The sequence below is a fragment of the Dryas octopetala genome, chromosome 7, assembly GCF_963921425.1.
Source record: "Dryas octopetala chromosome 7, drDryOcto1.1, whole genome shotgun sequence".
Classification (NCBI taxonomy): domain Eukaryota; kingdom Viridiplantae; phylum Streptophyta; class Magnoliopsida; order Rosales; family Rosaceae; genus Dryas; species Dryas octopetala.
The window spans coordinates 190,594-217,364 of NC_141372.1; the positions used below are offsets into that span (position 1 = coordinate 190,594).

At 45.6% G+C, this 26,771-nt stretch overlaps 4 protein-coding genes across 4 annotated transcripts; 2 read left to right on the plus strand and 2 right to left on the minus strand.

Annotated features, from left to right (window-relative positions):
• The first annotated feature begins 237 nt into the window (after nt 1-237).
• On the plus strand, nt 238-4,967 carry LOC147277992 (serine/threonine-protein kinase BSK1-like). The gene is made up of 9 exons (XM_086250482.1): nt 238-720; nt 810-945; nt 1,321-1,454; nt 1,632-1,737; nt 2,566-2,651; nt 3,131-3,319; nt 3,977-4,141; nt 4,212-4,325; nt 4,409-4,967. The coding sequence occupies exons 1-9, from the start codon at nt 358-360 to the stop codon at nt 4,661-4,663; spliced, it is 1,548 nt and encodes a 515-aa protein (XP_086106608.1). The 5' UTR covers nt 238-357; the 3' UTR covers nt 4,664-4,967.
• VAR1 (FtsH extracellular protease family) lies at nt 4,819-7,964 on the minus strand. The gene is made up of 5 exons (XM_086250481.1): nt 6,427-7,964; nt 5,975-6,221; nt 5,692-5,875; nt 5,366-5,537; nt 4,819-5,196 (listed from the first exon to the last, which is right to left on the minus strand). The coding sequence occupies exons 1-5, from the start codon at nt 7,747-7,749 to the stop codon at nt 4,975-4,977; spliced, it is 2,148 nt and encodes a 715-aa protein (XP_086106607.1). The 5' UTR covers nt 7,750-7,964; the 3' UTR covers nt 4,819-4,974.
• A 13,330-nt stretch (nt 7,965-21,294) lies between these two features.
• LOC147277994 (DUF241 domain protein, putative (DUF241)) lies at nt 21,295-22,089 on the plus strand. The gene has a single exon (XM_086249456.1). The coding sequence runs from the start codon at nt 21,295-21,297 to the stop codon at nt 22,087-22,089; it is 795 nt and encodes a 264-aa protein (XP_086105582.1).
• Nucleotides 22,090-22,771: 682 nt separating this feature from the next.
• Nucleotides 22,772-24,773, minus strand: LOC147277995 (NADH dehydrogenase ubiquinone 1 beta subcomplex subunit). Its single transcript, XM_086250465.1, has 4 exons — nt 24,609-24,773; nt 23,827-23,872; nt 23,688-23,750; nt 22,772-23,026 (listed from the first exon to the last, which is right to left on the minus strand). Exons 1-3 carry the CDS (start codon nt 24,710-24,712, stop codon nt 23,688-23,690), a joined length of 213 nt encoding a protein of 70 aa, XP_086106591.1. The 5' UTR covers nt 24,713-24,773; the 3' UTR covers nt 22,772-23,026.
• Between the last annotated feature and the right edge of the window lie 1,998 nt (nt 24,774-26,771).

The following is a 26,771-nucleotide window of genomic DNA, read 5'->3' on the forward strand; positions in this document are numbered from 1 at the left end:
GTATTCAGCATTTGACGTTGGTCTGATTACTGGTGGATGTTGAGCGACAATTACGAGAATACCCTTTACGATTAGAAAGGACAATCAACTGTAGAAGGAAAGAGGGAGAGAGACAGAGACAGAGGTGGTTTGTCAGTGCAGAAAGAGAGATAAAAACGCGCAATGAGAAGGAAAAGAAAGCTGCAGCAGCTCAACAATAACATCACTCCTTTCTGTTAGATCTCTCTCTCTCTCTCTCTCTCTCTCTCTCTCTCTCTCTCTCTCTCTCTCGTTTCTCTCTCCAGTCTCCCGATATATGTTTTTTTAAACAAGAGCAGAGCGGGTGGAGGTGGGCCACTGAGTCAACTCGACCGAGTTATGGGTTGCTGCGAGTCGTCCTTTATACATAGACCTCATCAACTCCAAGACAAAAACCGCCGCCACCGTCACCGGCACCGCAACACCACCGCCGCCGCCGCTGCCAACACCATCCACGCTCCTCAACCGTCCAACGGAACCGACGCCTCCGGACCCGGAGACGTGCCGGGATTCTCAGAGTTCTCCCTCGCCGACTTGAAAACCGCCACCAATAACTTCAGCTCCGACTTCATCGTCTCCGAGAGCGGCGAGAAAGCTCCCAATGTCGTGTATAAGGGCCGCCTCCAGAACCAAAATAATAGTCGCTGGATTGCCGTCAAGAAATTTACCAAATTGGCCTGGCCTGACCCCAAGCAATTCGCCGTATGTACTCCGTCCCTCCCTCCATTTTGCTGCTTAGGGTTTCCATTTCGAATTTAATTGATTTCTTTTTTGTCCTTTCTGGGGTTCAGGATGAAGCTTGGGGTGTTGGGAAGCTGAGACACAAAAAGCTTGCGAATTTGATTGGATATTGCTGCGATGGCGACGAGAGGCTGCTGGTGGCCGAGTACATGCCCAATGATACCCTTGCCAAACATCTATTCCACTGTATGCTTTCTTTTTATTCTTTTATTAATTCATTAACGCCGGGTTTTCTATTCTTCAATGACTTTGTCATACAATCCTTGCCGAGAAATCTATGTTTTGACAAGTTTCTTGAAATAGGAGGAGGACCATTTTGACTTTTTTAGTGATTTTTTTGAGTTGCATTGCATTTCTCAGCTGCGTTGGTAGAATTTTAAATTCAGCTCTAGGGCCTTTTTGAGATAATATGAATATCGTTAGTTGTATACTGTCTGTCAAAATGTGAAAAGCCATGAAAAGTTCCCTCTGATATTCTTAACAAGTTGCCTCGAAAATTTATTGCTAGAGTTTTTTAAAGTATTTGTTTGGATATAAATTCAGTTTACACCTTCTTGACAGGGGAGAATCAGACCATTGAGTGGGCCATGCGATTAAGAGTTGCTCTATTCATTGCTGAAGCATTGGATTATTGCAGTAGTGAAGGCCTCCCGTTGTATCATGACTTAAATGCGTATAGGGTTCTCTTTGATGAGGTGCTTGAATGTTTAGTTTTTTCAGTTTTTACTGAAAATTAAATAATTTTTTCACTTATCTTTGAAAAATTTTGTTTTCAATAGTAGACATATTTCTCTTGTGTTAATATTTGTCATCTGAAGAATACATGGATTTATATGAGATCAAAGTGGTAATTTTGTCGATGGTCTTGGCAGAATGGCGATCCTCGGCTTTCTTGTTTTGGGTTGATGAAAAACAATAGGGATGGAAAAAGTTACAGCACTAATCTTGCCTATACACCTCCTGAATATCTAAGAAATGGTAGCTATTTATCTTCCTTCAGCATATGAAAATATGTTTCTTTTTTTACTTACATTAATTAGATAGTTTACAAGACACTCTTTTTCATTGTTGAGAACTTGAGATCAATGTTATTGCACGAGCAATGTCACTAAAAGGATCATTATGAAAGTTCATTTCAGTTCTGAATACCTATGTCTATAATAGTTTGTAACAGAAAATACAATGATTTGGGGCAATATTCTTGTTTGTTTTATACTAAAAGATATTAATGATATTTCTGGGGATGAATGCTTTGATAGAAATCGGAATTTCTTAAAGTCGTCGTAAAGGTTTGACAGAGAGATCTTATTGCAGTTTTTAAGAAGATTTAGATCCATGTAGTTGGAAGATTTTTAAATTTCCATTCCAATATTATGTGTTTGGTAATTGAAAAGGGTAACTACAAAAATTTTGGGGATGATAGTTCATTTTGTATTTGGCTTAAACATATTAGCCTAATCATCAATTAGTGAGTTTGATTTTATGCAATGTCAAGTTGTAAGGCATTGTGTTAGTAGACATAAGGTCGTTCTTTTTAAATGAAAATGTTTGTGCTTGGGGATGCCTTAGGAAATGACAACTGAACACAGACTGCGGCGACAAGTAAGATTATTTGAAGAATCTAATAAAATATGACAGAGTTGTCCACCCTTGTCCATAGTTTTGAAAGTTTTGTCATCTGTTGTTGCTAGTATATGTGTAATGTTCTGCCCAACTAATGTGATAATTTGATATAATGTGATAATTATCACCACATGGTGATTGTATTTCATGAAAATTCTTTATATGTATATGTGTATGCTGCAGGAAGGGTGACTCCGGAAAGTGTTATCTTCAGCTTTGGGACTGTTCTTTTGGATCTTCTCAGTGGAAAACACATCCCTCCAAGTCATGTAAGTATTTTACCATGTTGTGCGCTTGTTTTCCAGTCAGTGAGCTTGGAATGGACCCATAATCTAATAGTTTAAGTGCAGTGCTTCTGCCAATTGAGTTATGCAGAAATCCAGGTTCTGTATGGCAACGGAGGAGTTGTTTGTTAAAATTGCTTCTTACTCGGAAGTGTGTAGTACTTGGCATTAAGGGGCCCCTTATTTTCCCCAAGGTGTGGTAGAAAATATAGATGAAATATTAAACAGTCATGTAGTAAAATATATCTTTTCTTTTTTTATATTAAGTTTTGTAGTTTAAGTAATAGGTTGAGATTCATCACTCATGACACTGATGTTGAAGAGCAGTTTGCAGCTTGGATCTTAATGTTTTTCCCTTTTCTTCGCTTGGATAATCTTTTAGTTTTTAATATTTAATTGTGTTGTAAAGGATCATATTGAAAACATACTCTTTTTTTTTTTTTTATATGTTTGTGTCCATGCAGGCTCTTGACATGATTCGAGGCAAAAACATTCTTCTCTTAATGGATTCACACCTGGAGGGAAATTTTTCAACTGAAGAGGCGATTGTGGTTTTTGATCTTGCCTCGCGATGTTTGCAATATGAACCCAGGGAGCGGCCAAATACCAAAGACCTGGTTACAACACTTGCCCCACTGCAAAATAAACCTGATGTAAGGCTTCTTTCGTTTTCCCCCTATGCATGCAGTGATATGTTAGGGCCTGTTTGGTTTTCTATTCAAAAACTATTTTTTTTTTTCAAAAACAAAAAGACAAGTTTTAGTTTAGAAAACGTGTTTGGTAGACCATTTTCAAAAACAGTTTTTAGAAAAAAATTCAAAAACATGCCTCTTTTTAAAAACGATAAAACATCATTTTTTTTTAATTTTTTTTTTACACTTCCTTTTTCTTTAGCTGCCATCATTTTTATATTTTAAAAATTGTTTTCAAATTTCATACCAAACAAGTTTTTAAATTTTAAAAATTGATTTTGAAAACTCACATTTAAAAAAAAATCTTAATTTTTGAAAAAAAATTTTGAATAGTATACCAAACGGGCCCTTATTTTCTTTCTGGTTTCTTAAATTATGCATTATTTTATTACTTATCCTCACCAACATTGTCAACGAAAAGTAGTACAAGTGTACAACTAAGCTTCTTAATGTAATGACATTGTTTCTTTCGTCTTCCTTTGATTCTTTTCATGCTTTATATTGTGTATCCTCACTCCTTCCCAGATTGATTCTGTTCCCTCAAAGCAATTCTAAATATCTCTACATTTTCCAAAACACGCTTAATCAGCATTTTATGATAAAGATGATGCTTTGTAGGTTCCATCTTATGTGATGCTAGGAATTCCAAAGCACGAGGAAGCACCTCCGACTCCACAACATCCTCTTTCTGCCATGGGTGATGCCTGTTCAAGGATGGACCTCACAGCCATCCATCAGATCTTGCTAATGACACACTACAAAGATGATGAAGGAACCAATGAGGTAATTGAATTGTGCACACGTAGGTTCAGCTGCTTCTCTGATGCCTTCTGAAACTTTGTCTATGTTTTAGTTGTCTTTCCAAGAATGGACTCAGCAAATGAAAGATATGTTGGAGGCAAGAAAGCGTGGGGACTTGGCATTTCGTGACAAAGTTTTTAAATCTGCAATAGACTGCTATTCTCAGGTATATCTTTGATTTTAGAAAACAAGATGGCCATCTTAATTTCTCTTTGTGATGGATGATTAATTTCACTGTTAATACTACAGTTCATAGATGTTGGGACCATGGTTTCCCCAACTGTCTTCGCACGAAGAAGTCTTTGCCATCTCCTCTGTGATCAACCAGATGCTGCCCTCCGAGATGCAATGCAAGCGCAATGTGTCTACCCTGACTGGTCCACAGCATTTTACATGCAGGCGGTTGCTCTTGCCAAGCTAGACATGCACAAGGATGCAGCTGACATGCTGAATGAGGCTGCTGCGCTGGAAGAAAAAAAACAGCGGGGAGGGAGATTATCTTGAAAAGCCCCTGTGATTATTTTTGTGATCCACCAAAGCATCTATTGTTTCGTTCTGGCTGCAGCTGTTGTTGTAACAAAACATGTAGGGTTATGTACATTGGGGAATGGGAAAAGTTGTTTCAGTCCAAAAATGTGCAAAGAGAGGGAGAAACTTGCTTCTTCTGCATCAACTAGTGTACTCTTTTTTTTTTTTTTTTTTTTTCCAATTTGATTACATAATTAATTGGTTCTTAATGTTACTTGTGTATATGAAACTTATAATACAATATTTGTACGCTGAGTGATAACACATGAATTTGCTTAAACGTCCAATTATGCAACAAATAGCTCAGCTTTTCCATCGATAAAGAGGCTCATGAATTCTTCACCATCAACAGTTTCCTTCTCTATGAGGAGCTGGGCTAGCTTGTGGAGGATGTCAATGTGGGTTGTGATGATCTGTGTGGCTCTCGAGTAAGCTTTCTCTACCAGCTCCCTTACCTCTGCATCCACAACATCTGCAGTTGCCATGGAGTAATCTTTTTGGGACGACATCTGCAATTGAAACACACACAAAGCCATCAGCAGTTGTCTTAGCTCATCTTCTCCGTTAGTCTATCATGTATCCCACGGGAAAAAGTGATATAAAGAACGAGAATAAACATGCAGATGATAAAGCAGTTAACATGTATGACAATTGCTTAAAGTCTATACACTGATCTACCTGTTGACCTAAGAAGGGGTTGCCACCAGGACCACCGATTGCAACTTGTCCAATCTTTTTGCTGAACCCAAATCTCTCTACCATCTGCCTTGCCACCCTTGAAACTTGCATGAAGTCATTTGATGCCCCTGTTGTCACATTATCCTGACCAAAGATAACTTCTTCGGCAACCCTGCAATGGCAATGGTCATATATACTTGATTTAGATTTTCAATACAGCCAAAAATGTCTATCTGCTTTTCAAAAGGAGTTAAGAAGGGAAAGACTCGAGTGTCTTTTGAAATGCTCTTTTAGGGCATTAAAAGTAAAAAGTTTGCATAACTAACCTTCCACCAAGAGCAACAGCCATTTGATTCTCCAGGTAGCTTCTACTATACAGTCCAGACTCGAGTCTCTCTTCACTTGGAGCAAAGAAGGTAAGACCACCAGCTTGGCCACGAGGGATGATGGATATCTTGGCTACAGGATCATATTCGGGCATTAATGCACCAACTAGAGCATGCCCGGCCTCTGCAAAGTATATTGTTATAAATAACTAAGCCATAGAAAACCAAATGATTGCAAAATCATAAGTTAGGGAATGGGGAGAAGTGGTATTATTTTTTGTACCATGGTAGGCGACTAATTTCTTCTTCTCTTCTGAGACAACAGCATTTTTCTTCTCTGGTCCAGCAATTATCCGTTCCAGAGCATCAGATATCTCATCTTTACTTATTTCTTTGAGGTCACGTCTGGCTGCAAGAATGGCAGCTTCGTTCATCAGGTTCTGCAGATCAGCCCCTGTGAAACCAGGTGTTCTCCTTGCTATCTTGTCAAAGTCCACATCCTTTGCAAGTGCCTTCCCTCTAGAGTGCACCTGCCATAAGAAAGTGCTTTAATTGTTGAGAATCATGACAGTTTATGTTGTTGAACTGGAATAATTCTAGTAAAACAACTTCAACTACACTAAAACATGAACAAATATACGGGCAGGCGAAAACAAACAAGCATGTTTAAAAGAAAAGCATAAAATTGAAGTAAATATGTGTACATATTTTAAACATCTATGGGAAAGAAGCAACCTGCAGAATCTTAACTCTTCCAGCAACATCAGGCCTGTCCACGGTTACCTGTCGGTCAAACCTGCCGGGCCTCAACAAGGCGGAATCAAGAACATCCGGGCGGTTAGTGGCCGCCAAGACAATGACACCGGAATTACCTGAAAAGCCATCCATCTCCGTCAAGAGCTGATTAATAGTCTGCTCCCTCTCATCATTCCCACCTCCAAGACCTGCCCCTCTCTGCCTCCCCACTGCATCAATCTCATCTATGAACACAATGCAGGGCGCTTTGGACTTGGCCTTCTCGAACAAATCCCGAACCCTCGACGCACCCACTCCCACAAACAATTCCACGAACTCTGAAGCTGCACACGAGAAAAACGGCACGCCAGCCTCACCTGCCACGGCACGAGCCAACAGTGTCTTCCCAGTACCAGGTGGTCCAACCAAAAGACACCCTTTTGGGATTTTCGCTCCCAGGGCTGTGTACTTATCTGGGTTCTTCAAGAAATCAACAACCTCTTGCAATTCCAGTTTTGCTTGATCAGCTCCAGCAACATCAGAGAAAGTCACACCGGTTTCTGGAACTTCCTGGAATTTCGATTTCGACCTTCCGAAGTCCATTGGCCCACCAAGACCACCCGGCCCACCGGGACCTCCACCGGCTCGCCGGAAAAGCAAGAACAATCCGGCAAACGCCAAGATTGGGAACAACAAATTTCCAATGAAATTGAACAGCCCATTACCCGAATCGCCCTCCGAGACAGAAATATCGACGCCGTTCATTGCCAAAATGTCGATAAGGTCCGGGTCATTGGGGACAATCACTGAGGCGCGACGGCCATCCACGGCTGTGAGCTGAAGGGCAGAACCTTCTTTGCTGAATCTGACTCTTTCGACCTTGCCCTTCTTCACTGCGTTCAAGAACTCGCTGTACCGCCATTGGCTGCCTTCCGGGAGGTCGGTGGAGGCCTGGGATTGGGGGTTTGGGGCTGTTACGAGGAGGTTCTGAGAGAAAGGAGAGGCGTTGGGCTTGGTGGGCTGGGCTTGGATTACAGGTGGGGGTATGGGTGGAGGGTTGGTGTTGTCTATTGCTAAGGCTTGTGGGGTGAGTGAGGAGAAGAGCAAGGCAGCTAAAGTGGCTTGGGATGGTATGGATTTCAAGAGCTCTGAATTGGGTTTTCTGTTGAACACGTTTTGAGTGGTTAAAAGCTTTCTTTTGGAGATGAAGGGAAGAGGAACTACTGGTACTGACCTTGTGGTTTTGGGGGTTGGAGGAGAGTGTAGGATTTTAGTCCCAAAGAAATTGGAAGAGAGCAAGGGGTTGGTGGTTGAAGAAGCCATGAGTGTTTGGTTTCAGAGTGTTTCAGAGCAAAGCACTCTTCTCCGTTATCTCTTCCCTTGAATAAATTCAGCTAAAGAAAACCAATCCCAAATTCCAATCCAGGAAATGAAGATTATATTATATTTATAGGAGAAATGGAGCGTGGTGAAATTGTGTAAAAATACGTATCGTGGCAAGCTTGGAACTAAGAAATTTTGGCTCTGATATTTTATGCGTTTTCACTAGGGACTTTTGATACTACAATTTTGCTTCAAACCACACCATAAATGATGGATTTGAATAGTTGCTTGGGTTGCGCCTACGTGTTCCATTTGATATCCATTCATTATTTCATTTTGTGTTTGATTTTATAGTTTATTATCAGCTTGGGCCATGATTGATGAGCCCGTCCCTTCTTCTTTATTTTTGTTAGATCAAGAACGAAGAAGCCCTCTGTTGTGTTGTGTTGCTAGTTCTGGGCCTCTACCCCTGCAACTTGGTTAAGGTGTTTTCATTGGGCTTTTTGGTCTCTTAAGGGGCCTATATATAAATATGTATATCACTCAATTTCAGAATTTCTTGGTTGGTCATCCGCTAAGTATGCGGTGTTTCATGTTTGTGTGTCTTATATAATACATACATGATACATATTGTTTGTGGGAAAATCCACATCGATCCGAATAGCCAATCACAGCTCGACACGTGGCTGGTCAACACCCACCTCGGAGTTGACTTTCTATGGTCAAACTTTGACCTCCACATCATCACTGGTCAACATTTCCTCTGCCAGCTCAGACCGAATTTCCACGCCGGGCCCACCATGTTCGGTCCGAACCGAACCGATGATCTTTCAATGGATCGAGTGTCCATCTCACCACGGTCATTCCGGTTCGGCTCGGCTCGGCACGGGGCACGGACCTTTTTCGAGTTCTGGCGTCGACCAGTTAGGGCTCGGAAGGACCCCAGTCTACTGGATCGGCTCGGTCTTGAATCCCATGCCCGATCCGATCACACATGGACTTTATGTCTACGCATAAGAACATGTGCTTGTATCGGCTCGGCTCGGCTCGGCTCTCCGCCGCCATTCCCGGGAAGATCACGCTGGGACGAACCGCCACACTTAAATGCGCCTGACACAAATCTTCTGACAGAGGGGATATCAGGCTTGCATTCATGACTACTGGAGCAGTCTGCCTGAACCTTCCAGCCTTGCATTTAATGAAGCATTCAATGCAGCATTGAATGCTGAAGAAGCAGGCAGCTGAGCATGCAACTAGGTCTGACCAGGTACGTGGGTCTCTGGCAACCATTCATTCACATGCAGGTATCTTACTCATTAAGGTTTCCTTTGCTTATATATATCAAGTCATATGTGCAAAAACAAGGACTACGCATCTACACACAAAACACTTACACAAAATTTCCATTCTCCCAAGAGCATACCCAACTTGCTGAGAATAACCCAGAACATTTGCCTTGTTCTTCCCATTCTCCCAAGTTCTTCCTTTGTTCTTCCTCATCCACCATCAAACACCATCACTGACTTCATCATCGGAGCGTGTTTGGCTGGTACCACACCGGTCCATCTCCCTTGACCTTTTTTATCTTGCAGGAAGATCTCAACCAGCATCTACTTCATCATCCAGCGAAGCACCTGATCAGCCAGATCAGCTTATCTAAGTTGTCGCATCTACCTTACGAGAATTTGCATCAACAGATTGGCGCCGTCTGTGGGAATTGACTTCAGCCGTTGTGTTCATCACCGCAAGCGCTAAGCCCTTCCTTCACGCGAGTCATCATGACTACCATCTTTCGGGACACCAGCTCTTCCTCAGGAACATCTCAGAATGATGAACGACATCAGCCTGAGACGCCTGAGAAAACGAGGGGAGTACAACTCCCCAGGACATCAAAGTCCAAAGGTCCCTCGAAAATCCGAGCTGCCCATAAACTCCTTAAGGAGAGCCGGCGACATCTAGCCGCAGAGAATGCACTCCTGAAGCAGAATAATGAGCTGCTTGCAAAACAGGCCGAGCTGGCCGGCGAACTTGCACGCCATCGTGCTCAGCTCGAGAACAGCGGGGGGTCGGGTTTCCAATCGCGCCGAACCCGAACCGAGCAGGAGGTCCTTTCACCATCTCCTTCTCGGCAAAGCACTCCTGCCGAGCCGAACGACCAGACCGATCGGCAGGACTCGGATCACGTCTTCCCGGGCTTCGAGGACATGCCCCCGGCCGAACAGGCCGAGTGCCTGAACGCCCACCGCCTTCTTCAGCAAAAACAGGCGGCTTTCGGGAAGCGTGTCCCCATGAATTCGAGCGGAGACCGTGCCGGCCCGAATACAAACCGACGACCCCCGGCCCAATCAAGGTTGGGGGCCAACAGTCCGGCCGGTTCGGCCGAAACCAGGGTCCCGATTGGGAACAGGCTCGGCCCCATCACCAGCCAGGATCCTTCCCCATCAGGAGCTCACTCAGGGAGACGATCGGTGAGCGACCGACTGGGATCGACTATGATCATGTCGGATCGACGACCGGTGAGCGAGAGGATCACTCGCCAGCCGGTGAGTGAGAGACTCGGTAACCAGGCCGAATGCTCGGGGGAAAATGCGGCCGAGCCGACCCCGCCCGACGTGGAAAATCTTGTCCGGACTCTGGTCCAGGACCAAATCCGGAGCGTCCACGATCGGCTCGGCCACGTCGAGGTCTCCAGGGGGTACACAGGTAGGGCCGACCACGGAGAGGAACTCCCCCTCCCGTACACCAGCAGAATCCTGGATGCTGAGGTTTCCCGCGACACCAAACCCCCCAAGATGGATCAGTACGATGGGACCAAGGATCCCTACGACCATCTTGACAGCTTCAGATACGCCATGGAGGCTCGCCAGGCATCTGAAGCCACGAAGTGCAGAATCTTCCCTTCGACCTTGAAGGGCTCGGCTCGGGGATGGTTCCGAACTCTCCAACCGAACTCCATCGATTCATTCTCCGACCTCCGAAGGGCCTTCCTGGCGAGATATCGGGTTGTATCCGAACGACTCTACAACTTGAACGATATGTCGCTCGTTAAGCAGCAAGAAGGGGAGAGCCTCAAGGCCTATCTGATCCGCTTCAACATCGAGTATACGAAGTGCGACGATTGCGACGATAGGTCAGCAAAGAATGCCCTCATGCAAGGTCTGCATGCTGGGGGACTCCGCTCCCACCTAATGAGGAATCCTCCCTCCACTTACGATGAGCTTTCTGCCGAAGCCACTAAGTGGGCGCGGGCTGAGGAATGGGATGCTCAGGTGGAGGCCCTGAATCCCAAGTCGACCTCGACCAAGAGAAAGGAGGGAGAGGTTGCAAGTCCCAAACCCCAGGTCCAATCCAAGAAGACCAGGACCGAGGAGCCACGCCAACTTCTGGGTAAGGGACCCAAGTTTGTCCAGTACACGGAGTACACTCCCCTCAATGCCGGTCTGGAGACAATCTACTCCAAGGTCAAGGACCAACTCCCAGTTGCAAGGGAGATCAAGGGACCACCCCCAGACAAAATCAAGGAGGGCGTCTTCTGCAAGTACCACTCCAATCACGGCCATGTCACGGGTGATTGCTACGCCCTCCGCGACGGAATTGAGACTCTTGTCCGGGCGGGTAAGATCAACCAATTCCTGGCCGGCGGGCCTAGGGTACCCAAGGCCGCGCTGAAGAAACCCACCAACACCATCGAGGTCCAGGATGCTGCCATAGGATCAATCGGCGGGGGACCAACCTTCGTGGGGAGCTCGAACCGATCCCAGAAGGAGTATGTCAGACAGGCGGCTCAAGCTCACGAGTCCCTGTCGATCCAGGCAGGTCAGCCCAGCACTTCCAAAAGACAGCGGAAGGACTGGGCACCGGTCACCTTTGAGCCGAACGAAGCAAATGAGATCATCTTCCCCCACTATGATCCGGTCGTCATAGTGGCTGAGGTGGCCGGAACAACCATCGCGCGCTCCTTCGTCGATGGAGGGAGTTCAGTCAACATCCTCTACCACTCTGCGTTCGCGCAGATGGGCATCGGCGAGGATAAGCTGGAGACCGATACACCTGCCTTGGTCGGGTTCGGGGGAGAAGTGGTTCAGCCCCTCGGACACATCTATCTTCCCCTTTCGCTCGGGAAGGGACCGATCAAGAAGACCTGCATGACGTACTTCATTGTCGTCAAGCGGCCGTCAGCCTACAACATCATTCTGGGCAGACCGGCTCTGGTCGACCTTGACTGCATCGTCCATTACGCCAACCTCCTCATCAAATGTCCGGTGGGCGACGACTGCATCGTCATTCAGGGAGACCAATGCTCGGCTCGGTCTTGCTACGCCGCTTCGATCAAGCAGAAGGGTCAGCTGCCGAACTCACAGGAACTCGACTCCATCGCTGATTCGGGCAGGTGGCCGAGGGCGGAGACATTCGATTTCACTTCCGAGCCGAACCCAGAATCTCGGCCCCTTCCCGCCGAGGCCTGGGAGGAAGTGCCGATCTCGGCCGAGGCACCGGATCGGCTCGTCCGAGTGGGGACTCAGATCAGCCCCGAGCAACGTTCTGCCATCATTGACTTCCTCCGTGCCAATGCGGAAGTGTTCGCCTGGTCTTACGATGACATGCCAGGCATATCGTCTGACGTGATCACCCACAGGCTGAACACCGACCCGGGATGCAAACCGGTCCGTCAGAAGAGGAGGTCATACGATCCGGTCCGATACGCCGCCATGGCTGAAGAGGTAACCAAGTTGCAAAACAACGGGTTCATCCGGGAGATCAACTACCCCGATTGGCTTGCCAACGTGGTCATGGTGAAAAAGAACAATGGGAAATGGAGGATGTGCGTGGACTTCACCGATCTGAACCGGGCTTGTCCCAAGGACAGCTTTCCCTTGCCCAGGATAGATCAGCTCGTCGATGCAACAGCAGGACATCAGCTCCTCAGCTTCATGGACGCCTACTCTGGATACAACCAGATCCTGATGCACAAGTCCGACCAGGAAGGCACATCTTTCATAACGGATCGCGGCATGTACTGTTACAAGGTCATGCCCTTCGGCCTCAAAAACGCCGGAGCCACCTACCAAAGGCTGGTCAATCACATGTTCAGATCTTCCATCGGCAAATCCGTAGAGGTTTACGTGGATGACATGCTGGTCAAAAGCATCAAGGCGGACGATCACGTCAGGGACCTCTCAGACATGTTCGGAGTCCTGAAGGAGTATCAGATGCGGCTGAACCCAGCCAAATGTGTCTTTGGGGTTCGGTCAGGAAAGTTCCTTGGCTACCTGGTCAGCCAACGGGGGATTGAGGCCAACCCGGAGAAGATCCAGGCCTTGATCAGCATGAAGTCTCCAAGGACACGCAAAGAAATCCAGAGTCTGACTGGAAGAGTCGCCGCCCTGAACCGGTTCATCTCAAAATCCACCGACCGGTGCCTCCCTTTCTTCAAAGCCTTAAGGGGAGCAGGGAAGGGCATAGAATGGACCCCCCAATGCGAGCAGGCTTTTCAAGATCTGAAAAGGCACATGGGGGAACCTCCCATCTTATCCAAACCAGAAGAAGGTGAAGAACTTTTTCTCTACCTCTCTGTCTCTGACTCGGCTCTCAGCTCAGTTCTAGTGAGAGAGGTCGGCGGTGTACAACACCCCGTCTTCTATACGAGCCGAGCTCTCGCCGATGCCGAGACCAGATATCCAAAGTTCGAGAAGATGGCTCTCGCCCTGGTCAGCTCGGCTCGGAAACTGAGACCCTACTTCCAGGCTCATTCAATCGTTGTCTTGACGGATCAGCCGCTCAGACAAATCCTGGCAAAACCCGAGACTTCGGGTCGGCTCATCAAGTGGTCAATCGAGCTCGGCGAGTTTGACATCATCTACCGTCCCAGGACGGCCATCAAAGGTCAAGCCATGTCGGACTTCATCTGTGAGTCGACCACCTCGACGGAGGATCCACCGCGCACCGACGCTATGCCAGCGGCGTCTGATCCGAACTCAAACGGCGATCACAGCCAGGTTGACCTCCTCACCTGGACCCTCTATGTGGACGGATCTTCCAACACCATGGGAAGTGGAGCCGGGCTTGTTCTGATCTCCCCAGAACAAGTTGTGATGGAGTATGCCCTTCGCTTCAGATTTCAAGCATCCAACAATGAAGCAGAGTATGAGGCTCTCATCGCCGGACTCAGACTGGCAAAGGAGCTCGGCGCAACCAAACTGAACATCTTCAGCGACTCCCAACTCATCGTCAATCAGATATTGGGAGAGTATGAGACTCGAGAACCTAGCATGACTGCCTATCTCGAGAAGACTCGTCTGCTGCTTGGGAACTTCCATGAGTACAAAATATCCCAAATCCCGAGGGCAGAAAACTGCAGAGCCGACGCCTTGGCACGTTTGGCTTCGGCCACAGACACCGGATCCGCTAGACACGTTCCAGTTGAAATCCTGGACAGACCTAGCACCGCCGAAAACGAAGTCACCGTCATGCAGACCGAGGCCGAGCCGAACTGGATGACGCCGATCATCAATTACTTGGTCTCCGGGATCCTTCCCCCGGAGAGAGACAAGGCACGTCTCATCAAGACGAGGTCGGCTCGGTTCAGCATGATCAATGGTCAGCTCTACAAAAGGAGTTTCTCCCTGCCCTACTTGCGGTGCGTCACTCCCCAAGAAGGTCAGGATGTGCTGAGAGAAATCCACGAGGGGATATGCGGAAACCATTCTGGAGGAAGAGCCCTTGCCTACAAGACAATCAGACAGGGTTACTTCTGGCCAACGCTGAACAAAGACGCAGATCATCTCTCTCGCGCTTGTCTCAGATGCCAGCAATTTGCCGCGGTCCCCCATCAACCTCCCCAGGTTCTGACCTCCATATCCAGCCCCTGGCCGTTCGCGCAGTGGGGACTCGATCTGATCGGTCCTATGCCGAAGGCGAAAGGGCAAGTCACTATGGCCGTAGTAGCAGTCGACTACTTCACCAAATGGGCCGAGGCCGAGCCCCTAGCCACAACCACAGCCGAACGAATGGAGACCTTCGTCTGGAAGAACATCATTTGCCGATTCGGCATGCCGCACACCATCATTGCGGACAATGGCAAACAGTTCGACTGCAAGAAGTTCAGGAGTTTTTGTTCGCGTCTAAACATCAACTTGCGCTTCACCGCGCCTTACCATCCGCAGTCAAACGGACAGGTCGAGGCCATCAACAAGATCATCAAGAAGACCCTCAAGACTAAGCTTGATAATGCTAAAGGAAATTGGCCTGAACTCTTGCCAGAGGTGCTTTGGTCTTACCGAACTTCCTATCGCAATTCTACGAAGGAAACACCTTACGCATTGGCATTCGGGACTGACGCTGTTGTCCCGGTCGAAATGGGGACTCCTTCATTCCGGACCGGCACATACAATCCCGAGACCAATGACACCGGACTTCGGCTCGGCCTGGACATGATCGAGGAAAGGCGAACCGACGCAAATCTCTGCCGAGCCGCTTACCAGCAGAGGGTAGCCAAATACTACAATCAAAGGGTCAGACCCAGAAGCTTCGGATTGGGCAGTCTCGTCATGAAGAAGAATCCCCTTGCCATCAAGGAGAGTTCGTTCGATCCGAACTGGACCGGACCATACAGAATCACAGGCATAGTCAAGCCTGGCACTTACAACTTGGCCACTCTGGCTGGGAAGCCTCTCAAGCATAGCTGGAACGCTGAACACTTGAAGACTTATTACCAGTAAAATGTAGTTAGGATCGGGGACTGTCCGACCTAACACCCATTCCAATCAATGAAGAGATGAACACATTTTGACTCATTTCTTCTTATTTTTTCGAAGCGAACACTGGGGACTCTACTCCTATACACTTTCAACAAAGAGGAAAAATCTAAGTGTTCCCTCCGAAAAAATAACAAACCCATGTGCCGAGCCGAAGTGCCATTTTCGGCCCGACGCTCGGTACATTACAGACTCATCAGGTCTATAAACTCATGTGTCGAGCTGGCGCGCCATTTCCGGCCCGATGCTCGGCATATTACAGACTCATCAGGTCTATAAACTCATGTGTCGAGCTGGCGCGCCATTTCCGGCCCGATGCTCGGCATATTACAGACTCATCAGGTCTATAAAAATCCCTGTCCGAGCCGAAGTGACTTCCTACAGTCCTAACGTTCAACAGGATATTTCTAAAAGAAAAATATACACTCCAACCAAAACTTTCATCGTGCATGCCGAGCCGATCTGAAAGGAGGTTTGAATATTTTTCTCAAAACAAAAACTGCATTCCTAAATATCTCAATGGGTATGCCGAACCCATCCGGGATCACTAGGGTTGTTAAATTTTTACTTATCTTAGTTATGCTTATCAAGCTGACCCTAAGACAAGTTCTAATTTATCATTACCATTCATTCTCATTGCGATCGGCATGTCGGGCCGATCCCAGAATGTCTTGGTTTTTATTATTGTCACTTTTATCACTTTCATGTGTTATTAGTTTTGTCTTTTAGCTTAATTTCCGAGCCTAACTGACAGCAACTTGTATCATATAAAGAAAATATTGATAAATAAATAACATAAAACCAAATACAAATTGTTCCAAAAACAATTAAACCCGAGCCACACTTCGGCTCGGGAACAAAAAACAAAAACAAGATAACATAAAAAACAAAATAAAGCCATCATGCAGATCGTTCGGCAGGGCCCTCCAGGATCGGCTCGATGGACTCCTCGGGCGTCTCCTCACCGAGCTGCACCACCTCAACCCCTCCGATCTGCATCTCAGCGTTAGGATCGGATTCGGGGGCCGGGGGGATCGGGGTCGGCTCGTACGCGGGCAGTGGAGGATCTTCCGGAGTTGGCTCGGCTTCGGCGGGGACATGGCGATCGGGAGGAGGAAGCTCGTCCTGGTGACTCCCCTGGGTATCCTCCCCCTCGTCATCGGACTCGCCAAGGAATGAGACATCCCAGTCCGGCCTCTTCGACTTGATCTCGTCCAGAAGCTCCTTATACCCCTCGAAGTGGGCATCGGTAAGTGCCTGAGCGCTCGGCATTTCAGCTCGACGTCGGAGCTCGGCATTTTCAAACCTCCGTTCGGCCGCCTCGACGTCTCGCTGGAGATCGCCGACATAGTGCCTCAAGTCAGCCACATTTTGCTCCGAGGACGCAAGCTCCTTGTCGAGCCGAGCGACCTCCTCCTCCTTCCTGGCCAGCCTGGACTGCAGACCCTCCGACCGTTCGCGCTCGGCATTGACCGTCCGCTCGGCCTCGGCCAACTTCTCTTTCAGCTCTACGACCCGTGCCCGAAACCTCTCCAGTTTCGCCTCGGCATCGACGGCGGCCTTAGCAGCTTCGAACTGCCTCATGGCGAGCTGCAAGAAAAACATATCTGTTACTAATCCGAACCGAGCGGATAGACAAAATCCAAAGTAAAAAAGACTTACCATCATAGCCTGGCGGGATGTGATCAATGCCTGGTGGCTGAAGCCCGGCTCGCCATGACCGGTCCACAGCCCCTCCAGCGCCTTCGGCGTCATCACACGCTTAAAGCCCGTGACGAACGGCTCGAGGCAAGGGTCTACCTCCACCGCCTTCAGGGGCCCCGATCCGGACGCCTCGGCATCAGAACCGCTGGGCCCGGCCCGAGCTCTCTTCTCCACCGGGGCCTCGGCCTGGGGAGCTTTCCTCTTCTCTGCCTGCCGAGTCGGTCTCGGCGCAGGAGATCTAGGCTGAGCTGCCGCTGGGGCAGGAACCTGGACCGGCTCGGCAGGGGCCCGCCCCGCGGCCCTCCTCTGGACGCTCCGAGCAGCCTTCCTCCTCAGGCGAGCCTCCAGTTCGGTGGGCGCCATTCCCCTTTCTGCCATAGGATTCCACCTGGGTACAAACCAGGAGATCCCGCTCTGTCTGATCTGGGTTTCCCCGAGCAGAAACTTGGTTGACAAGTATTCTGCTGGTGAGTCCCTGATCGCGGCGATCTGGTCCTTGAGCTCACCTCGGAGTTTATACTTGCCCCAACTGACTGCAAAGACAAAGCCAAAAGAGTTAGACAAAAAAAAAAATGCAATTATTACAAGACGTAAGCAAATTGTCCTCGGATCGGCCCCAAACTCCCAATGCCCACCTGGAATCCTAAAGGCTCTGGGAACTCGAGCCGAAGTCATTCTGTTCGGATCGGCGAACTCCCAATCCCCAGAGACAAAGAAATATCTTTTCTTCCATGTCTTCTGGGAAGAGGGGTTCCCACCGAAGAGTGGCCCCGAGTACGCCTGAAGGTTGTAGAATCCGAGCTCGCTCTGCTTCGACCTCAGCGCGTAATTACAGAACAGGATGTCCTTGTGTGGCACACACTTGTGCACTTTGTGCCACAAGATATGCATAGACAGGATGATCCTGTATACGTTCGGGTTCAGCTGGTGTGGCGCCGCGCCGATCGTCGCGAGCCAATCCTGCAGGAAGGCGTGTAGGGGGAGCCGAACCCCATTCTCAAACATCTCCGGGTACATGGTCACCCATCCTATCGGGGGTCGGCTCGGCTTCTCCCCCTCGGCCGGCAACCTCATCAACACGGAGTCGGGAACTGAGTACCTGTCCCTCAAGTCCCGGAGATGGTACTCGGTCATCTCATTGGGGATCTGATCGGCCTTCCACGCCAATTCCTCGTAGAAGTCCGGGTCGATCGGACTCCCCGTCACCCCCTGGGCCGAGGTCGACGCCTCATGACCCCTGTCTCTTTCATCCGAGCCTGAGGTGAGTCTGCTCGGGATGGTTGCGATCGGCTCGACGTCAAGAGGCTCTTCGTCGCCTCCTTCGGCCGTCCCTTGTTCCCGATCGGAACTCAGTATCTCGGGATTCTCTTGGTCTCCTCGGGCTCGGCGCTCGCCACCTGGGTTACGATTCAATGCCGAGCCGGCCTCGTCCAACTCTTCGGACAAACCATCCCAACTCGCCTCACCCGCAGGTGGGCTTCGGCTCGGCTCGGCCTCACCCGCAGACGGGCTTCGGCTCATCTCAGCCTCACTATCTCCTTCAAAGGCTTCTCCCGAGCCGAGCCGGCCACTCGAGTCAGTCTCAGACATTACAAGCACCTTCTCACCTTTCTCTCTCTTGCTTTTTGAATCAAAAAGTGATTTTTCTCAAGAACTCTCAAGAACACACGCCCAAAACCCGAAAATGCAGAAAACTCAAAAAGGAGGAGAATCACTTACTGGTTTTCCTCCGCCCAAAGTCTCCGCCCCTAACACACTAGGAACCACCTCGCCCACGACCGTGTCTGGTCAAAGTCGAGATCGGACAACCTCTCGGACGGCGGTGAGAGATTGAATTTCGCGGCGAGAGAGGGAGGTTTCGTAGAGAAAGGAAGAAACTGAAGATGAAAGTGAAGAGGCAGAGAGAGAAAGGGACCTTTTATATCCCATGCAAATCTGATCTCAGCCCTTCATTTCTGGCGCTTCACATGCCAGATCTTGACACCTGTCAAGCATTCAAAAATACCCATAAAGAGGTGACCCTTACGTTCCCCCATGCAGAAATCAAACGTCCCTTCACCTGCCCCTGAGATATTTTGGTCAATTACAAGTCACACCTGTTCGGATCTTCGGGGACGCAGGCTCGTAGGGTTCGGCTCGGATCAAGCAACATGCTATCTTTGGGATTGTCCTTACACTTCAGCTTCCAATCCACCACTGTCCGTTCGGCTCGGAAGCTGGGGGACTCCTGTTTGTGGGAAAATCCACATCGATCCGAATAGCCAATCACAGCTCGACACGTGGCTGGTCAACACCCACCTCGGAGTTGACTTTCTATGGTCAAACTTTGACCTCCACATCATCACTGGTCAACATTTCCTCTGCCAGCTCAGACCGAATTTCCACGCCGGGCCCACCATGTTCGGTCCGAACCGAACCGATGATCTTTCAATGGATCGAGTGTCCATCTCACCACGGTCATTCCGGTTCGGCTCGGCTCGGCACGGGGCACGGACCTTTTTCGAGTTCTGGCGTCGACCAGTTAGGGCTCGGAAGGACCCCAGTCTACTGGATCGGCTCGGTCTTGAATCCCATGCCCGATCCGATCACACATGGACTTTATGTCTACGCATAAGAACATGTGCTTGTATCGGCTCGGCTCGGCTCGGCTCTCCGCCGCCATTCCCGGGAAGATCACGCTGGGACGAACCGCCACACTTAAATGCGCCTGACACAAATCTTCTGACAGAGGGGATATCAGGCTTGCATTCATGACTACTGGAGCAGTCTGCCTGAACCTTCCAGCCTTGCATTTAATGAAGCATTCAATGCAGCATTGAATGCTGAAGAAGCAGGCAGCTGAGCATGCAACTAGGTCTGACCAGGTACGTGGGTCTCTGGCAACCATTCATTCACATGCAGGTATCTTACTCATTAAGGTTTCCTTTGCTTATATATATCAAGTCATATGTGCAAAAACAAGGACTACGCATCTACACACAAAACACTTACACAAAATTTCCATTCTCCCAAGAGCATACCCAACTTGCTGAGAATAACCCAGAACATTTGCCTTGTTCTTCCCATTCTCCCAAGTTCTTCCTTTGTTCTTCCTCATCCACCATCAAACACCATCACTGACTTCATCATCGGAGCGTGTTTGGCTGGTACCACACCGGTCCATCTCCCTTGACCTTTTTTCTCTTGCAGGAAGATCTCAACCAGCATCTACTTCATCATCCAGCGAAGCACCTGATCAGCCAGATCAGCTTATCTAAGTTGTCGCATCTACCTTACGAGAATTTGCATCAACACATATATATAGTGATATTACGTGCAACTATTTGTCATTGATATTCATGTGTGGTTACGTGTGCTATGGCATCCTAACACATTTATATTATTGACAAATAGAGTTCTTTTTATAATAGTATAGACGATTATACGGTTGTCTGTCTATAGCATGCAGGAACCAGCTAGCAGTGTCTGTGAACTTTCACATGAACTTCTTGGAAGTTTCTTTAACTGTTCCAACGTACTGTGGATTTTGGTCTCAGATTGTATCAGTACTATGTCGTACATTGAGAAAACAAAACCATGCGTACAGTTGTAATTGATATATCATTAATTAATTTAAATCCATCAAATAGTTATAAATTTTTAAGCTCTCGATCTTTGGTTGGCTACATCTTGTCTGCTTTCTAACAATCAAGAACAGGGTAGCTAGGCTGGCACCCTCCCTTCGTGCATGCATGTATGATTGGTCTTATTAGTCTTATCACCAACAACAATATCTTAATTAACCATACATTAATTGGTCTCCTACATTGCAAGCTGTTACCAATTTTATACATATATTTCGCGACTTCCGTACTGAAAAGGATTCTTCATAGTCCTTTCCCTAAGTTCTCAGATCTAATTCTGGCTAATTAAGCTGTCTTTTTGTGTAGCTATAGCTATGGATATATAAGACTATAGCTTCAGGCTTCTAGTAGTGCATATACATATCATCCACAAAACCCTCAACAATTAATATCCATCGCATAGCGCAGCTAGCTAATTGCTGTCACATATCATCAACATCATCACAATCATCAGTGAGATTAAGATGGCTCGCCCAAATTTTGAAGCACTGAGAGACTTGCATAACTCTGCTAATGAGCTTCTCCACTCACCTTTCATTCAACAAGCTCTGGTGCAGCATAGACAGGAAAAATGGGTTCATCAAGTGTCAGAAGCATCTCTAAGACAGTTGGATGTGTGTGGCATTTCCAAAGAAGTTGTTTCAGCCGTAAGAGAACATGTCCAGGACCTTCAACTCATGTTGCGCAGAGTAAGCAGCTGCACTAGTACAGGCCCCGAAGCAGATCATATGGATACCAAAATTGCATCCTACATTAATGGCTACAGGAACAAATTAAAGAAAGAGGAGCTCAAGTGCTTGAATATTTTGAAAGGGATAAAGAGAAAGTCCTCCTCCATCGTTTCAGATTCAGAAAATGAGGTCGCCTTGTCCCCTAATATATATATTACTATAATAGACGACCAGTACAACCTGAGGGTGGCTGTAGATCAAGTGCTAAGACAAGTGAGGGTGGCCACTGTTTCGATTGTGGAGACTCTCTTGTCCCTCATCTCCATACCCTGGCTGGATAATCCCAAATCAGCAGCTACAGCTACTTCAAATTTCAAATTCATCAATATCAAGTCCAAGTTTATGTGTGCAAGTGGCCGGACAACAAGAGTTTATGACATATGCGATGTAACGGCGCTTCAAACTGCCAATATTAAAAGGTTGGACGCTGTACAGATTGCCATCCAAGATCTTCATGTGGAGTTGGAATGCATGTTTAGGCGTTTGATCCACACCCGAGTCGCACTTCTCAACATACTTACCAACTAGCTACCATATATGCACCTACCACCCACCAGTAAATCAGTAATTAAATTAATTAATTCATTGTAATCTTACTAGGCTAGCTAGCTAATTCTTTCATTTTTTATTTTTTTTGGTCTTCCAACAATTCTCTGATTCTTTACAATAAACGGTTTTTGCCCTACTCAAGTATGGATCAAATAAATCTTTCCATGCTTATTCAAGAATAACATTTTCCTTATTTCTTTTATCTTATAAACTCAGTTAATAATTTGCTAGAAAGGTTCTAAATAAATGAGAGCCACTACAATGAAAAATGTCTAGCCCGGAGGAACTCGAGAGGAATCTGTTACTTAGTTGAATAGAAAAGATTTGCAGTTAGATGGTATTACAGAGAAACTAAAACTCTTCTCTTTTTTTGATCAGACAGAAACTAAACTACTTGATCCCACTAAAAATGATCAAATTTCAACTATTGAACCCACTAAGCTTTACTTACTATTTACGACTGAGCTCTTTAGTCTCGAAAAAAGGTATAAAAGCATGGTTATCTTCAGGCTGGGAAAGAATTTTGATACAATCAAGGCAAGTTGTTTGTCTAGTGATATTTCTCTTCCATTTTATTAAAAGATGTCTCAAGTTCAAAATTCTCCTCTCCAATGGAAAGGCAAGCTAAATATCTTCTTAAAAAAGTTGTACAATTAAAATAGTTGGAGCCAAACGAAAATGCAACTAGTTTCAACTTCACAATGTGTTTACAAAAGGCTAATAGCATACAAGCATCATAAATTTCACATTTTGAAACAGAATTTGATGTCACGGACATCATGCCCATCACAATCTCTTTTTTTCACAATCACTTTATTAAACAGAAATCAACAAAGATGTTCTAGAAGACATTTTCATCAGTTTCCCAGAGACAAATCCCTTCATGATTTCAACTCCTGGCTCTTCAACAGGATCCCTGCAAGCAATACAATAGGGGATTCATTCATTCATTTCAGTTGTCATTTCTTTCAATGCAAAAAAATAAGTAGTTGAAACATGAATGCCTGTTTGAAAAAACGAAAGAAAAATACTTCAGGAAGTCTGAAACAAAAAGTAGACAAAGATGACGGGCACTTGTCCCGCCAACTTATAGACCTCCTCAAATACCGGTCACCTTTCAAAGAGGGTCATGGCGCAAGCAGACCCTCAACAAGCATAAAACAAACCAAACCTAACCCAGGATATACATAATCAAGCCCTGTAGGTAAGGAAAACCAGCAGGTTCCCAATATAGAGCAAGAGCATCATGATCTTTGTATTAGAATTTCCTTCAGTCAAGGCACCTTGAACACTAAGCCTAGTCCATATTTCTAAATACAAAGGTATATAATAATAGGCCAACACTGTGAAAAATACAGTTTTAACTATCACAAAAAGTATGGCAAGGGCATAGCCCAGTTGGTAGCCCCATCTCTACTCTAAATAGGAGTTCCTAAGTTCCATTTCCTCTCCCCAAATGTCACAACTGATCAAAGAAGAAAAGTAACAAATAAAGGGAAAAAATTACAATGTATATTACAAGTAGATGATTAGTGGTCATCAAATAATTGCAGCTGAGACAAAAAATGGAATGGTACCTAATGTTCGGGCCCATGACCGTGGGAATGATCATCATGGCCATCCCAGGGATGTCTCCAACCCTAAAAGACGCAATATGAAAGTGAGTTCATGTAAGCATATCGAATTAAATAAAGAAGTGAGACACGAGAAACTCACCAACACTACAGGGCCATCTTTCTTGGCCCTGTACAGTATCCAAAACCTGAGGCGTCAAAAGTTTAAAAAAATCAGTAAGCTGAAGAGAGATGCAATATTATGCCCAAGAAAAAGTAAAACAGAGAAGGCAGGGAGAGACAAACACAAACGTAACATTTATCCCTAGTGTTGCAATAGAGAGAACTAATATTCAAAAGAAGGCAAAAAAAAAAAAGAGTATAACTTAGTGGTGGACTTAGAGTAGAGGAAGCAATGAATGCATTCATTGCTGTAATATATGTATAACCCCTAGAAAACCTCTTCGGGTTTCCAACTTCAGCTTTATGCCCTATTGCATGATTCATGCACTTGGTATATAAGCTTGACAATGTATGTTACCATTTATGCTCAAAATCAAAAGCCAGAGCCACTTATGTTTGATATTATAGTTCAACAAGACTTATTCAGCAAAAAAATATTTCCGATTTTTCAACCAAGAAGACAGCCTTTATTTTCAGCTCCAAAGCCACTTACATTCCAGCATTTAAGTGAATTCTAAGTTCTTCATGTTAGCATTTCAATGTCTTGAAATGAAAAAGAAATTCCAAAAACATTACAGATTATACCCAAAGATTAAACAACAAAGCACGCAGATCCGATATGGCAAAGTACATGAATTGAAAGAAATTTGATCAAATTGATAAAAAAATCTGACCAAATTGTTAAGTGGGTGTTTATATAAACAAGAGACAAATAGTGAAATATGAGAGTCAAGATTTGAAGAGTGAGAGTTGAGGGATTACCACATGATAGCGCACATGCCTTTCCCGGTGAGCGTGTGCCACCGCTTAGGTTGATGCACCGTGAAGCCCTTGTACGTTGTGCTCTCTCCATGCCCCCCTCCCATCTGCGCAAGCCCTACACTCGAGATTTCAGAAATGCTCTTATTCGATTGGAGACCCGGTAATTGATACAGTCTGTTACCTCTACTTCAAAAACCCGACCTTTTTGTTCTCATCACCAAGACTTTGTAGTGGGCTTTACTCGACCCAATTTTGATCCAAGCCCAATTTCGACCTGAATACTGAATCCCAGCTTTCCGAGTCATCGTTGGCCCAAGAATAGCCCACTTCAAATGCAAGCTTTTTTTTTTTGTGGAAATAGTAATTGCAATTTTCCGCCACATCTGACTGTCGGCCACCAACTCGCGCCACCGCCCTTCCACGTTTCATATGAATCTTATGTTATTCTGGCTACTCCCACGTTTCAATATCAAATTGGATTTTAAAATAGATTGTGCCAGAAAGTAGGCTAGTAGCCTCATAAATTTGTTTGTGAGAGGCTGAATATCAATATTAAAAAACAATGACAGCACATTCTTTTAAATTTCATTAATTTTTGTTTTACCATTTTACCATCTTAAATAAATTTCTGTTTTTTTTTTTTAATTATAATAAGGAGGGACAATGGGACATATTTGGGTATTTAATTCTATCAAACATGATTTTCAAATGAGTAATGCTATTGAGATTTGAGACTAACTTAATTAAGTATTTTGTGGATTATCTTTTTAATAAAGATGAGGTGACTCACAAATGTAAAAATCCACACAGTTAGACCTCACCTCTATTTTCAAAAGGTGGTCATTTAATAAATGAGTATATGGACACTACCTGGGTCACCCCTCCCTTCAAAATAACAATTTCGGTAATGCCTGTGCATGATCGGAACCGTTCACTTTTTAGATCACCTATTATAGATCATTTCTGCAAAAAATCAACTCAATCGGAAATCGTTTGATTATATAACTGTTGTTAATTAAATAGAAAAAATCAACAGTTTGGTCAAAAAATCACTCTTTAATTGAAAACCATCAATATTTTTTACTTAATTGACAATAGTTATATAACCAAATGATTTCCGATTGATTTGATTTTTTGCAGAGATGATCTATAATAGGTGATCTAAAAAGTGAACGGTTCCAATCATGCGCCGACATTATCGAAATTATTATTTTGGGGGAAGGGGTAACCCAAATATTTTCCTGAGTATATATATAGGATTCAGTCTAACTATTTATTTAATGAATGAGTGAATTGTGAGTTGTGAGTCTTGTGACCACATTAACTTTATTCGTCTGTTGGAATTTGGATTTTGGACCATTACGAAAAGACTTCAATTTCATTTCGATTAATAAATCTACATCTTATTTATTTATTCATTGTCCCATGATCATTTTCCATATCATTTTCAGCTTCTTCTCTAATAAAGGAAAAATTAGAATTTAGTTATTCTAACATTTTTTATTTGAAAAAAATATATATGATTTTTTATTTTTTTAAATAAAGCTCTTATTTTTTCTAAATAAAGCCCTTATTTTTTCTAAATAAAGCTTTTTAATCATTGTCTTGTCAAATAAATATGTCATTATTTTTTTATTTTTTGAGAATATAGGGTATAGGTTCATCTCATGCCTTCCTAAGGTATAGAATAAGGTTTATGGAGACTACATATTAGATTTTAACTTTAGGAAATAAAAATGCACTACCAAACATTCAAAAATGGCCGTCGAGCACTCGGCGTTTGGTATGTGTAAAAACCAATATTATATAACATAGAATGGTTATAATATTATTGGACGTTATTTTGAATTTAAAAATCATAAAGCTTTAGTCAAGGGTTTAAATTTCGAAATTTTCGCCGAAAATTTTGATTTGAGGAGGGATCGAAATCGAAACATATAATCGTCGATTTTTCGTGATAATTTCGGCGAAATTTTCGACGGATGAGATCAAGGGAGAAAAAGAGGGCGGCATGGGGGAGATGAGGGAGAAAGAGATAGGGGGAGGAAAAGATGAGGGGCTGAAAGCAACTGGTTTTCGGTGGGTTTCGGCGACAGGGAGCGGCGGAAGGGGGAGATGAGGGAGAAAGAGATGAGGGTGAGGGTGAGGGGGTGGTGATGGAGA

Bases quoted from the DNA above. Each gene is read 5' to 3' on its own strand.
- LOC147277992 (XM_086250482.1), top strand. From the start codon at position 358: ATGGGTTGCTGCGAGTCGTCCTTTATACATAGACCTCATCAACTCCAA. The intron at 3,320-3,976 runs GTAAGGCTTCTT...GATGCTTTGTAG, and splicing joins CACTGCAAAATAAACCTGAT to GTTCCATCTTATGTGATGCT. The intron at 4,326-4,408 runs GTATATCTTTGA...TTAATACTACAG, and splicing joins CAATAGACTGCTATTCTCAG to TTCATAGATGTTGGGACCAT.
- VAR1 (XM_086250481.1), bottom strand. From the start codon at position 7,749: ATGGCTTCTTCAACCACCAACCCCTTGCTCTCTTCCAATTTCTTTGGG. The intron at 5,538-5,691 runs GTTAGTTATGCA...TTGCCATTGCAG, and splicing joins GCTGTTGCTCTTGGTGGAAG to GGTTGCCGAAGAAGTTATCT. The intron at 5,197-5,365 runs GTAGATCAGTGT...TTTCAATTGCAG, and splicing joins ACCCCTTCTTAGGTCAACAG to ATGTCGTCCCAAAAAGATTA.
- LOC147277994 (XM_086249456.1), top strand. From the start codon at position 21,295: ATGGCTCGCCCAAATTTTGAAGCACTGAGAGACTTGCATAACTCTGCT.
- LOC147277995 (XM_086250465.1), bottom strand. From the start codon at position 24,712: ATGGGAGGGGGGCATGGAGAGAGCACAACGTACAAGGGCTTCACGGTG. The intron at 23,873-24,608 runs GTAATCCCTCAA...TTGACGCCTCAG, and splicing joins GGCATGTGCGCTATCATGTG to GTTTTGGATACTGTACAGGG. The intron at 23,751-23,826 runs GTGAGTTTCTCG...TGCGTCTTTTAG, and splicing joins AAGATGGCCCTGTAGTGTTG to GGTTGGAGACATCCCTGGGA.